We start from the raw sequence: 11,410 nt of genomic DNA, 5'->3' as shown, positions 1-11,410 counted from the left end.
GGGTCGGGGGGACCCCGGGGGGGTCGGGGGGGGGGGCGACGACGGACGGACGGACGGACGGACGTGGGGCAGGCGCGGGGTGGGGGGAACTCTCGCTCTCAGGCCCCGCCTCTCCCCTGCGTCACTTCCTACCGGCAGCTGCACTTCCGCTTCCGGGCGGAAGGGGGGCCGGCCCGGAAGTGACGCGCAGCGGTGGCGGCGGCGGCGGAGGGTCGCGGCCGGTGGGTGCGGAGGGGCCCCGGGAGGGGGTTGTGGGGCGGTGGGGGAGGGTGTGGGGCGGCTCGGGGGGGGGCTGGGGGGCGGCTATGGGGCAGCGGGGGCTGCTGGGGGGCAGCTCCGTGGGGCCGGCGGGGTTGTGTGGGGGGGCGGGTGGTTATGGGGGGCGGGGTTGTGGGGGGTGGTTATGGGGCCGTTCCGTGGGGCTGGACTGGCTTTTGGGGTGTGGGGGTTGTTATGGGGTGGAGGGGGTGGTTGTGTGGGGCGGGGGCGACTGGGGGGCGGAGTTGGGGGGCTGTTGTGGGGCAGATGTGTGGGGCCGGCGGGGTTATGGGGTGTAGAAGGCAGTTATGGGGGGCGGGGGGTGGCTGTAGGTCGCAGTTGTGGGGCCAGGGGAGTGTTGGGGTGGTTATGGGGCAGTTCTGTGGGGCTGGGAGTGTTATGGGGGCCGGGGGGGTTGGCGTTCCGAGGGGTGCTGGGGGGGGGGCTACAGGGGCTCTTTTGGGGCTCACAGGGACCCCGTGTGGGGCAGCTATGGGGGGCTGGGGGTAATTGGAGATCCTGTGGGGCAGTTTGGGACCCCCATAGGGTGGCTGGTGCCCCATGGGACGCGTGTGGGGCAGTTGCGGTCCCTGTAGGGCAGCTATGGACTCCATGGGGCACTTATGGGGCAGCTTGGGACCCCATAGGGCGATTGGGCTCTCATGGAGTATTTGTGGGGCAGTTGGGGACCCTGTGGGGCAGTTAAGGGCCCCCATAGGGTGGGTGGAGCCCCGTGGGGCAGTTGTGGGGCAGTTTAGGAGCCCCATAGGATGGTTGGAGCCCCATGGGACACTTGTGGGGGGTAGTTTGGGACCTCCGTGGGGTAGGCAAGGGCCCCTAAAGGGTGGTTGGACCCCCACAGGGTGGTTGGACCCCCACAGGGCACTTATGGGGCAGCTGGGGTCCATGTGGGGCAGTGAGGAGCCCCCGTAGGGCAGCTGCAGACCTGTGGCGCAGTTATGGACCCCCATAGGGTGGCTGGAACCTCACTTGACACTTGTGGGGCAGCTGCGGACCCCATGCGGCACTTGTGGGGCAGTTGGGGACCTTGTAGGGCAGCGAGGGACCCCCATGGAGCAGTTAAGGGTCCCCATAGGGTCGTTGGAGCCCCGTGGGGCACTTGTGGGGCAGCTGGGGACCCTCTGGGGCAGGTAAGGACCCCCATAGGGCGGTTAGAGCCCCATGAGGCACCTGTGGGGCAGTTTGGGCCCCCATAGGGTGGCGGGAGCTTTTCAGGGCACTTGTGGGGCACTTTTGTACCCCCATGGGGTGGTGTGAGCTCCGTGGGGCAGTTTGGGACCCCTATAGAGCAGTTGGAGACCCACAGGGCACTTGTGGGGCAGTTACAGACACCTATGGAATGGTGGGAGCTCCAGGGGACGCTTGTGGGGCAGTTACAGACGCCTGTGGGGCGGCGGGAGCCACACGGGGCACTTGTGGGGCAGTTACGGACCCCCATAGGGTGGCAGGAGCCCCACGGGGATTTTGGGGGGCAGTTACAGACCCCCATAGCGTGGTGGGAGCCACACGGGGCACTTGTGGGGCAGTTAGGGACCCCCACAGGGCGGCGGGAGCCCCACGGGGCACTTGAGGGGCATTTTGGGACACCCATAGTGTGGCAGGAGCCCCACGGGGCACTTGTGGGGCAGTTAGGGACCCCCACAGGGCGGCGGGAGCCCCACGGGGCACTTGGGGGGCAGCCCGGGGGGGGCTGACCGCGGGCTGTGCCCCAGCCATGGGGGAGCTGAGCGACCTGGACCGGCAGATCGAGCAGCTGCGGCGCTGCGAGCTCATCAAGGAGAGCGAGGTCAAGGCCCTCTGCGCCAAGGCCCGGTAATTAACCCCCCCCCGGGGTAATTAACCCCCCCCCCGGGGTAATTACCCCCCCCGGGGTAATTAAACCCCCCCCCCACAGGGTAATTAGTTCATCCTGGGGGTAAATCATTGCCCCCCCCTGTTTTATCCCCAGGGAGATCTTGGTGGAGGAGAGCAACGTCCAGCGGGTCGACTCCCCCGTCACTGTGAGTTGGGGGGCGCGGGGGGGGGGGGGGGTTTGCAGGGCGGATGTGGGGGGCTGGGGTTGGATATGAGGGGCTGGAGGAGAGATGTGGGGGGCTGGGAGTGCAAATGGGGGGCCTGGAGGAGAGATGTAGAGGGGTGGGGAGCGGATACGGGGGGCTGGGGAGCAGATATGGGGGGCTGGGTGTGCATATGAGAGGCTATGGGGCGGATGTGGGGGGCTGGGGTTGGATATGGGGGCTGGAGGGGAGATATGGGTGTCTGGGGGGCGCATATGGTGTCTGGGAGTGCATATGTGGGGTTGGGGGTGCATGTGGGGCCCTGGGGGTCAGATTTGGGGGGCTTGGGGGTGCTATGGGGGCTTGGGGGTAGCTGGGGAGGTCTAAGAGGTACATATGGGGGTAGACATGGGGGGCTGGAGGAGAGATGGGGGGGGGCCGGGGGCAGATGCGGGAGGCTGGGGGGTGCTATGGGGGGCTGGGGGGGCAGATGGGGGGCAGATATGGGGGGCTGGGGCGTGCTAATGGGGACTTGGGGGTACCTGGGGGGGTTTAAGCAGTGCAGATGGGGGAGTTGGGGGGTGCGTGTGGGGGTCTGGAGGACAGATGTGGGGGTTGGGGGTGCATGTGGGGGGCTGAGGGGGCCTAAGGGGTGCATATGGGGGGTGGATGTGGGGGCCGGAGGTGACATGGGGGGTGGGGGACAGGTATGGGGGGCTGGGAGGTGGATCTGGGGGGGCAGCCATGGGGGTTGGGGGGCAAGTATGGGGCTGGGGGGGCTCTGGGGGAGCAGATGTGGGGGTAGAGAGTGAGCTGGGGGTTGGGGGAAGTTCTTGGGGGCAGATGGGGGGTGTTTGGGGGAGCAGACCCAGAAGCTTGGGGGGCAGTGGGGGGTCCCGGGGGCACTTGTGGGGCTCAGGACCCCCCCCCCATTTCCCCCCCAGGTGTGTGGTGACATCCATGGGCAGTTCTATGATCTCAAGGAGCTCTTCAGGGTGAGCTGCCCCCCCCCCCGGACCCCCAAGTGCCCCCCCCCGGACCCCCAAGTGCCCCCCACCCAGACCCCCAAGTACCCCTCTCAAACCTGCGCCCCACGTGGTTCCTGATAGACCCCTAACTCCTAAGTGTTCTCCCGGACCCCTAAGCGCCCCCCAACCACCCCCCCATGCCCCCCAGCTGTGCCCTCACCCTCTAAGCACCCCACTGTGCCCCCCAACCACCCTCTTAACTGCCCCAGTGCCCCCAACCGTACCCTCATCTGCCCCCCAACCAGTCTCACGCCCCATAAGTGCCCCCTCACCCCCTTAGCACACCCCAATTGCCCCCTTATTCCCCCCCCCCATGCCCCCCAAGCGCCCCCTAAGCACCCCCTGCCCCCCAGGTTGGGGGGGACGTCCCCGAGACCAACTACCTGTTCATGGGGGACTTCGTGGATCGGGGCTTCTACAGCGTCGAGACCTTCCTCCTGCTGCTGGCGCTCAAGGTGGGTCCTGGGGGGCACCCTGGGGGTCCTGGGGGGGGGCCCAGTGCGGTCCTAGGCACTGGGGGGACCTGGGTGTCTGGGGGGGCACCCATAGGGGGCACTCAGGCATTGGGGGGGTACCCAGAGGGGACCCAGGCCTTGCGGGGGGGACTCGGAATGGGGGGCAGGTGACCAGTGAGGGGTCCCAGGTGTTTGGGTGGGGCACCCAGAGGGGTCCCAGGTGTCTGGGGGGGCTCCCAGGTGTTTGGGTGGGGCACCCAGAGGGGTCCCAGGTGTCTGGGGGAGGGCTCCCAGGTGTTTGGGGGGGGCACCCAGAGGGGTCCCAGGTGTCTGGGGGGGCTCCCAGGTGTTTGGGGGGGGCACCCAGAGGGGTCCCAGGTGTCTGGGGGGGCTCCCAGGTGTTTGGGGGGGGCACCCAGAGGTGACCCAGATGTGTGTGTGGGATCCAGATAGGACCCAGTGAGGACCCAGATGTTTGGGGGGGGACCCAGATGGGACCCCGGCATCCAGGGAGGGGTCCCAGGTGTTTGAGGGGGCACCCAGAGGGGTCCCAGGTGTCTGGGGGGGCTCCCAGGTGTTTGGGTGGGGCACCCAGAGGGGTCCCAGGTGTCTGGGGGGGCTCCCAGGTGTTTGGGGGGGGCACCCAGAGGTGACCCAGATGTGTGTGTGGGATCCAGATAGGACCCAGTGAGGACCCAGATGTTTGGGGGGGGACCCAGATGGGACCCCGGCATCCAGGGAGGGGTCCCAGGTGTTTGAAGGGGCACCCAGAGGGGTCCCAGGTGTCTGGGGGGGACACCCAGAGGGGTCCCAGGTGTTTGGGGGGGGCACCCAGAGGGGTCCCAGGTGTCTGGGGGGGACGCAGAGGGGACCTGGGGGGCTCCCAGGTGTTTGGGGGGGCACCCAGAGGGGTCCCAGGTGTCTGGGGGGGACGCAGAGGGGACCTGGGGGGCTCCCAGGTGTTTGGGGGGGGCACCCAGAGGGGTCCCAGGTGTCTGCGGGGGATGCAGAGGGGACCTGGGGGGCTCCCAGGTGTTTGGGGGGGGCACCCAGAGGGGTCCCAGGTGTCTGGGGGGGCTCCCAGGTGTTTGAGGGGGGCACCCAGAGGTGACCCAGATGTGTGTGTGGGATCCAGATAGGACCCAGTGAGGACCCAGATGTTTGGGGGGGGACCCAGATGGGACCCCGGCATCCAGGGAGGGGTCCCAGGTGTTTGGGGGGGCACCCAGAGGAGTCCCAGGTGTTTGGGTGGGGCACCTAGAAGGGACCTGGGGGGCTCCCAGGTGTCTGGGGGGGGCACCCAGAGGGGTCCCAGGTGTTTGGGGGGGGCACCCAGAGGGGTCCCAGGTGTCTGGGGGGGACGCAGAGGGGACCTGGGGGGCTCCCAGGTGTTTGGGGGGGGCACCCAGAGGGGTCCCAGGTGTTTGGGGGGGCACCCAGAGGGGTCCCAGGTGTTTGGGTGGGGCACCTAGAGGGGACCTGGGGGGCTCCCAGGTGTCTGGGGGGGGGCACCCAGAGGGGTCCCAGGTGTCTGGGGGGGACACCCAGAGGGGTCCCAGGTGTCTGCGGGGGACGCAGAGGGGACCTGGGGGGCTCCCAGGTGTTTGGGGGGGGCACCCAGAGGGGTCCCAGGTGTCTGGGGGGGACACCCAGAGGGGTCCCAGGTGTCTGCGGGGGACGCAGAGGGGACCTGGGGGGCTCCCAGGTGTTTGGGGGGGACGACACACCCGGGTGTCTGTGGAGGAGCACCCAAGTGTCCAGAGGGGGACCTGGGGGGCTCCCACAGATCTGGAGGGGGGGAGGGGGGGGGGGCGTGTGTACCCCGAGGGTACCTGGGCGCGGCCCGACGCGTGCGGGCGTGGCAGGTGCGTTACCCCGACCGCATCACGCTGATCCGCGGCAACCACGAGAGCCGCCAGATCACCCAGGTGTACGGCTTCTACGACGAGTGCCTGCGCAAGTACGGCTCCGTCACCGTCTGGCGCTACTGCACCGAGATCTTCGACTACCTCAGCCTCTCCGCCATCATCGACGGCAAGGTGGGCACGCTACGGGCACGCTAAGGACACGCTAAGACACGCTACGGGCATGCTAGAGGCGTACAAGCGTAGAGGCGTGTATGTTTATGGGAGCTGCGCCGGTAGCTTCGCTCTTTGCAGCGTCAATCCCGTCGCTGGTCGCTCAAGAAGCACGTTGCAGCGTGCTGAGATATGTTGGGACGTGTTCCAGACACGCTAAGGTCATGCTAAGCACATGCAGGGCACGGGGACGCATCTAGGGCTCCTCGTGGGGAGGTTACGCCGGCAGCTTCCCTCTTGGCGGCTCTGTTGCCGTCGTGGAACGCTCTGTGAACGCGCTGGGACGGGTTAGGACATGCTAAGCCCATGTTTAGGACATGCTAAGTCATGCTAAGCACACGTGAAGCTGTGGGGAGGCGTCAGGGGCTGCGTGTTGGGGGTTCTGCAGCAGCAGCTTCACTCTCTGCAGCCCTGTCACCACTGTGGAACGCTCTCTGAGCACGCTGGGATGGGTTAGGACACGCTAAGCACACGTTAAGGACATGCTAGGACATGCTAAGCACATGCAAAGGCATGGGGAGGGTCGTGCGGCTGCATGTTGGGGGGGGGGGTTGCGCCAGCAGCTTTGCTCTTTGCAGCCTCGTGGACAGCATGATGAGCACGTGGGGACATGGTAAAGACACGTTATGACACGCTAAGGACACGTTAAACACACGTTAAGCGCATGTAGGGGTGCGGAATGGCTCCTGGGGCTGCGTTTGGGGGGTGCTGCGGGGGGGGGGGGCCTGGTCGCCCTGGGGTCCCCCCCCAGCCGCTCGGGACGGAGGGTGGGGGTGTGCGGGCATCGCACACGCTAAGCACACGCGTGTCCACACAGATCTTCTGCGTGCACGGGGGCCTCTCGCCCTCCATCCAGACGCTGGACCAGATCCGCACCATCGACCGCAAGCAGGAGGTGCCCCACGACGGCCCCATGTGCGACCTCCTCTGGTCCGACCCCGAGGGTAGGTCCTGCACATGCGTGTTGGCACGTGTCCCGCCCTGCGGCCCCGCCCGCCGGGCCCTCGGGTCGTGCCCCATGGCCTCCCCGCCGCCATCGGGGTGGCCCTGTCAGTTGGGGTGACGGGTGACACGTGTGTGGGTTGCGTGTTGCCATGTAGAGGGGCCGGGCTGGGGCGTGTGGCTCCGTGTGGCGCACGTGCGACTCCTTCAGTCATATCGGGCCGGTCACGTGACGCACGTGATACCGTGACATGTGGCTACGTGTGACACGCGTGTGGGTCGCATGCGCTCACGCGTGCTCCAGCCTGGCCTGTGTGGCGCCAGGTGACATACGTGTGACCGCACGGCCACGCCGGGGTTGGTGCGTGTTACACGTATGTGACCCCACGGCCACATCGGGCCGTTCCACGTGACACACGGGGACACGTGTGACACATGGGGGTCTGGGGTGGTGGGACACATGGGAGTCACGCGTGGTGGCTCTGTGTGACACGTATGGCCACGCCCAGCTGTTCCACGTGACACGTGTGACCCCACGGCCACGCTGGGCTGTTCCACGTGACGTGTGGACACACGTAGCACGCGTGTGGGTCACGTGTCCCCGCACGCAGCCCCCGATCTGACCCACTGGGCTCAATACAACGCATGCGTGACCCCCCCCACCCCCGCACTGCCCCGCCCCACGGGACCCCCCCGCCCGTCCCTCGCGTGACACGCGTGTGGCGTGTCGGCAGACACGACGGGCTGGGGCGTGTCCCCGCGGGGGGCCGGGTACCTGTTCGGCAGCGACGTGGTGGCCCAGTTCAACGCCTCCAACGACATCGACATGATCTGCCGGGCTCACCAGCTCGTCATGGAGGGCTACAAGTGGCACTTCAACGAGACCGTCCTCACCGTCTGGTCTGCCCCCAACTACTGTTACAGGTCAGCCACACGCTAAGGACACGCTAAGGCGACGTGGGGCGAGGGGGCGGGGCAGCGGGACACGGCAGAGGGCTGCTGGTGGCACCGGAACGGGAGCATTCTCCTTGTCTGTTTGGGCTGGGATTGATGGTGGGGGTCTTGACACGCTAAGCACATGCTGAGAACATGCTAAGGTGTGGGAAGGGTGTGGGGTGAAGGGACACGGGGTGGGGGGACACCAGTGGGCGGTGAGCGGCACTGGAACGGGACCATTCTCATCATGGGGTTGGCCACAACTATTACTGCTGATGAGTCTCAACATGCTAAGGACACGCTAAGTACATGCTTAAGTGTGCTGGGACGTGTGGTGGGAGAAGGGGGGACGCAGGTGGGCACCAAATGACGCTTGAACGGGACCGTCCTTGTCACGCAGTTGGCCACCGACTGCTCCTCTGGGTGAGCTGACATGCTAAGTACATGCTAATGTCATGCTAAGTACATGCTAATGTCATGCTAAGGACACACTAGGACGTGTGACAAGGGGATACAGGGTAGGGGGGACATTTGGGGGCTCTGACTCTTGAAGGGGACCCACTTCATCGCTCCAGGCATGTCACCGCGCGCACGCCAAGCACACGCTGAGTACACGCTTTGCCCGGCAGGTGCGGGAACGTGGCGGCCATTTTGGAGCTGGACGAGCACCTGCAGAAGGAATTCATCATCTTCGAGGCGGCGCCGCAGGAGACGCGGGGGATCCCCTCCAAGAAGCCGGTGGCCGACTACTTCCTGTGACCCCCCCCGGCCCCGCCCACATCCCCAACGGGTCACCCGTGTCCCCTGGGGCCACCTAGGGCCACGACAGGGTCCCCCGCGTTCGTGGGAGACGTGGGATGTCTCCTCCAAGATGGCCGCTGCAGGTGGCATCTCGGGAGGTTTGGAGACATCACCGTGTTCTTTGTCCCCTCCCAGGCCACCACGGTGTCACCCGTGTCCCCTGGGGTCACCTAGAGCCACCCCAGGGTCGCCATGTCCCCAGGAGATGTGGGGATGTCCCTTCCAAGATGGCCGCCGCTGGTGGCATCTCGGGGACAGTGTCCCTTCCGGGGCCACCACGGTGTCACCCGTGTCCCCTGGGGTCACCTCGAGCCACACCCCAAAGTGGCCTTGTCCTCTCCTGTCGTCCCCCTCGGGTCACCATCCCTTGGGGACACCCTGGTCCCCTTCACGTCCCTTGGGGACACCCCATGACCCTTTGGGCCCCCCCCAGGGTGGTCCCTTCCCTGCCCCCACCCCCACCCGTGTGTGTTTTGGGGTAAAAACGGGGATTTTTTTCGATGCCGTTTGTGCTCCTTTTAGATAAAAAAACATAAAAAACACCCCAAAGTGTGGTAAAACGGGGCGGAGGGTGGGCGATGGGGCTGGGGCTGCTGTTGGGGGGGGGATGGGGGACGAGGGGTGTATAGTCCTACCCTCCCATCAGCCCCTGGGGCTGACCCAACATGGCCGCCCTCCCATCAGCCCCCGGGGCTGACCCAATATGGCCATCCTCCAATCATGCCCCAGGGCTGACCCAACATGGCCGCCTTCCCATCAGCCCCTGGGGCTGACCCAACATGGCCGCCCTCCCATCAGCCCCCGGGGCTGACCCAATATGGCCATCCTCCAATCATGCCCCAGGGCTGACCCAACATGGCCGCCCTCCCATCAGCCCCTGGGGCTGACCCAACATGGCCGCCTTCCCATCATCCCCCAGGGCTGACCCAACATGGCCATCCTCCAATCATGGCCCGGGGCTGACCCAACATGGCCGCCCTCCCATCAGCCCCCAGGGCTGACCCAACATGGCCGCCTTCCCATCAGCCCCCGGGGCTGACCCAACATGGCCGCCTTCCCATCCCCTGGGGCTGACCCAACATGGCCGCCCTCCCATCAGCCCCCAGGGCTGACCCAACATGGCCGCCCTCCCATCAGCCCCCAGGGCTGACCCAACATGGCCGCCTTCCCATCAGCCCCTGGGGCTGACCCAACATGGCCGCCCTCCTCCCTGGGGCCGCCTCACCGCCACGTGCCCGCGCCGTGACGTCACTTGGGGAGGGGGGGCCGCGCGACGTCATCCGCAGGGGCCGCGGGGGCGGAGCGAATCCCGTCTCGCCGTTTCCCTGCGCGCCACGCCCCCCTCAACGCCAGGCCCCGCCCCTCGAGGGGGCGTGTTCGCCCGCCACGCGCCGCCCGCCGCCATCTTCTCCCTCCTCCCGCCTCTCGCGCGCCCGCCGCGCTCTCGCGAGACCCCGGGCGCGCCTCGGCGAGGGGGGGGGGGGTGGTTGGTTGTGCGCGAGATCTCGCGAGAGCGCCGGCGCCGGCGGGCGGAGTTCTCGCGAGATCTCGCCGGTCCCGCCCCCTCGGCCGGCAACGCGCGCGGCGGCGGCCGCCGCCATTTTGCCGCTGGCTCCGGCGCGTCGGACTCCATTTCCCGTGAGCCCCGCGGGGGGGGGGGGGCGGGGGGCGGCGGGGCCGGGCCGGGAGGGGGAAGGGGAGGGGGAGGGGGAGAGGAGGGGGGGGGGAGGGGGCGGCGGGGCCCGGGGGGGCGGCGGCCATTTTGCGGCGGCGGATGGCGGCGGCTCCGCGGCGGCGGGGCTGAGGGCGGCGGAGGCGGAGCGGGAGGCGCCTCCCCGGGTCCCTCCGCCCGCCTCCTCCCCCCCCGGTGAGGGACCGGGGCTGCGGCGGGAACGGCCGGGAGCGATCGGTAACGGGAGCGCGGAGCCTCCCCCTCCCCCCGCCGGGAAAGGGCGGGAAGGGGGGGAGGGGCGCTGTGGGGCCGCTGTGGGGCTGGGGGACCCCGTGTGGGGCAGCCTGAGGCACCCCGGTGTAGGGTGAGAGATCCGGTGTGGGGGACCCTGCTGTGGGGCACCCTGAGGGACCCCGGAGTGGGGTGAGGGATCCTGTGTGGGGCACCCTGAGGGACCCCGGAGTGGGGTGAGGGATCCTGTGTGGGGCACCCTGAGGGACCCCGGTGTGGGGTGAGGGATCCTGTGTGGGGCACCCTGAGGGACCCCGGAGTGGGGTGAGGGATCCTGTGTGGGGCACCCTGAGGGACCCCGGAGTGGGGTGAGGGATCCGGTGTGGGGCACCCTGAGGGACCCCGGAGTGGGGTGAGGGATCCGGTGTGGGGCACCCTGAGGGACCCCGGTGTGGGGTGAGGGATCCGGTGTGGGGCACCCTGAGGGACCCCGGAGTGGGGTGAGGGATCCTGTGTGGGGCACCCTGAGGGACCCCGGAGTGGGGTGAGGGATCCGGTGTGGGGCACCCTGAGGGACCCCGGAGTGGGGTGAGGGATCCGGTGTGGGGCACCCTGAGGGACCCCGGAGTGGGGTGAGGGATCCGGTGTGGGGCACCCTGAGGGACCCCGGAGTGGGGTGAGGGATCCTGTGTGGGGCACCCTGAGGGACCCCGGTGTGGGGTGAGGGATCCTGTGTGGGGCACCCTGAGGGACCCCGGAGTGGGGTGAGGGATCCGGTGTGGGGCACCCTGAGGGACCCCGGAGTGGGGTGAGGGATCCTGTGTGGGGCACCCTGAGGGACCCCGGAGTGGGGTGAGGGATCCTGTGTGGGGCACCCTGAGGGACCCCGGAGTGGGGTGAGGGATCCGGAGTGGGGCACCCTGAGGGACCCCGGTGTGGGGTGAGGGATCCTGTGTGGGGCACCCTGAGGGACCCCGGAGTGGGGTGAGGG

General features: G+C 68.2%; 2 protein-coding genes across 2 annotated transcripts in view; both read left to right on the top strand.

Annotated features, from left to right (window-relative positions):
- The first annotated feature begins 115 nt into the window (after positions 1-115).
- On the top strand, positions 116-9,058 carry PPP4C (protein phosphatase 4 catalytic subunit). Its single transcript, XM_064474132.1, has 9 exons — positions 116-221; positions 1,992-2,091; positions 2,228-2,279; positions 3,221-3,271; positions 3,658-3,759; positions 5,625-5,798; positions 6,655-6,781; positions 7,514-7,703; positions 8,345-9,058. Exons 2-9 carry the CDS (start codon positions 1,994-1,996, stop codon positions 8,472-8,474), a joined length of 924 nt encoding a protein of 307 aa, XP_064330202.1. The 5' UTR covers positions 116-221; positions 1,992-1,993; the 3' UTR covers positions 8,475-9,058.
- An 811-nt stretch (positions 9,059-9,869) lies between these two features.
- SRCAP (Snf2 related CREBBP activator protein) overlaps positions 9,870-11,410 on the top strand; it is a 43,841-nt gene continuing 42,300 nt past the window's right edge. Inside the window, 1 exon segment of the mRNA XM_064474107.1 lies at positions 9,870-10,154. The gene's annotated coding sequence lies outside the window, so the exon portion shown is untranslated.

The sequence above is a fragment of the Phalacrocorax carbo genome, chromosome 26, assembly GCF_963921805.1.
Source record: "Phalacrocorax carbo chromosome 26, bPhaCar2.1, whole genome shotgun sequence".
NCBI lineage: Eukaryota > Metazoa > Chordata > Aves > Suliformes > Phalacrocoracidae > Phalacrocorax > Phalacrocorax carbo.
This window is presented reverse-complemented; position numbering and strand designations above follow the sequence as displayed.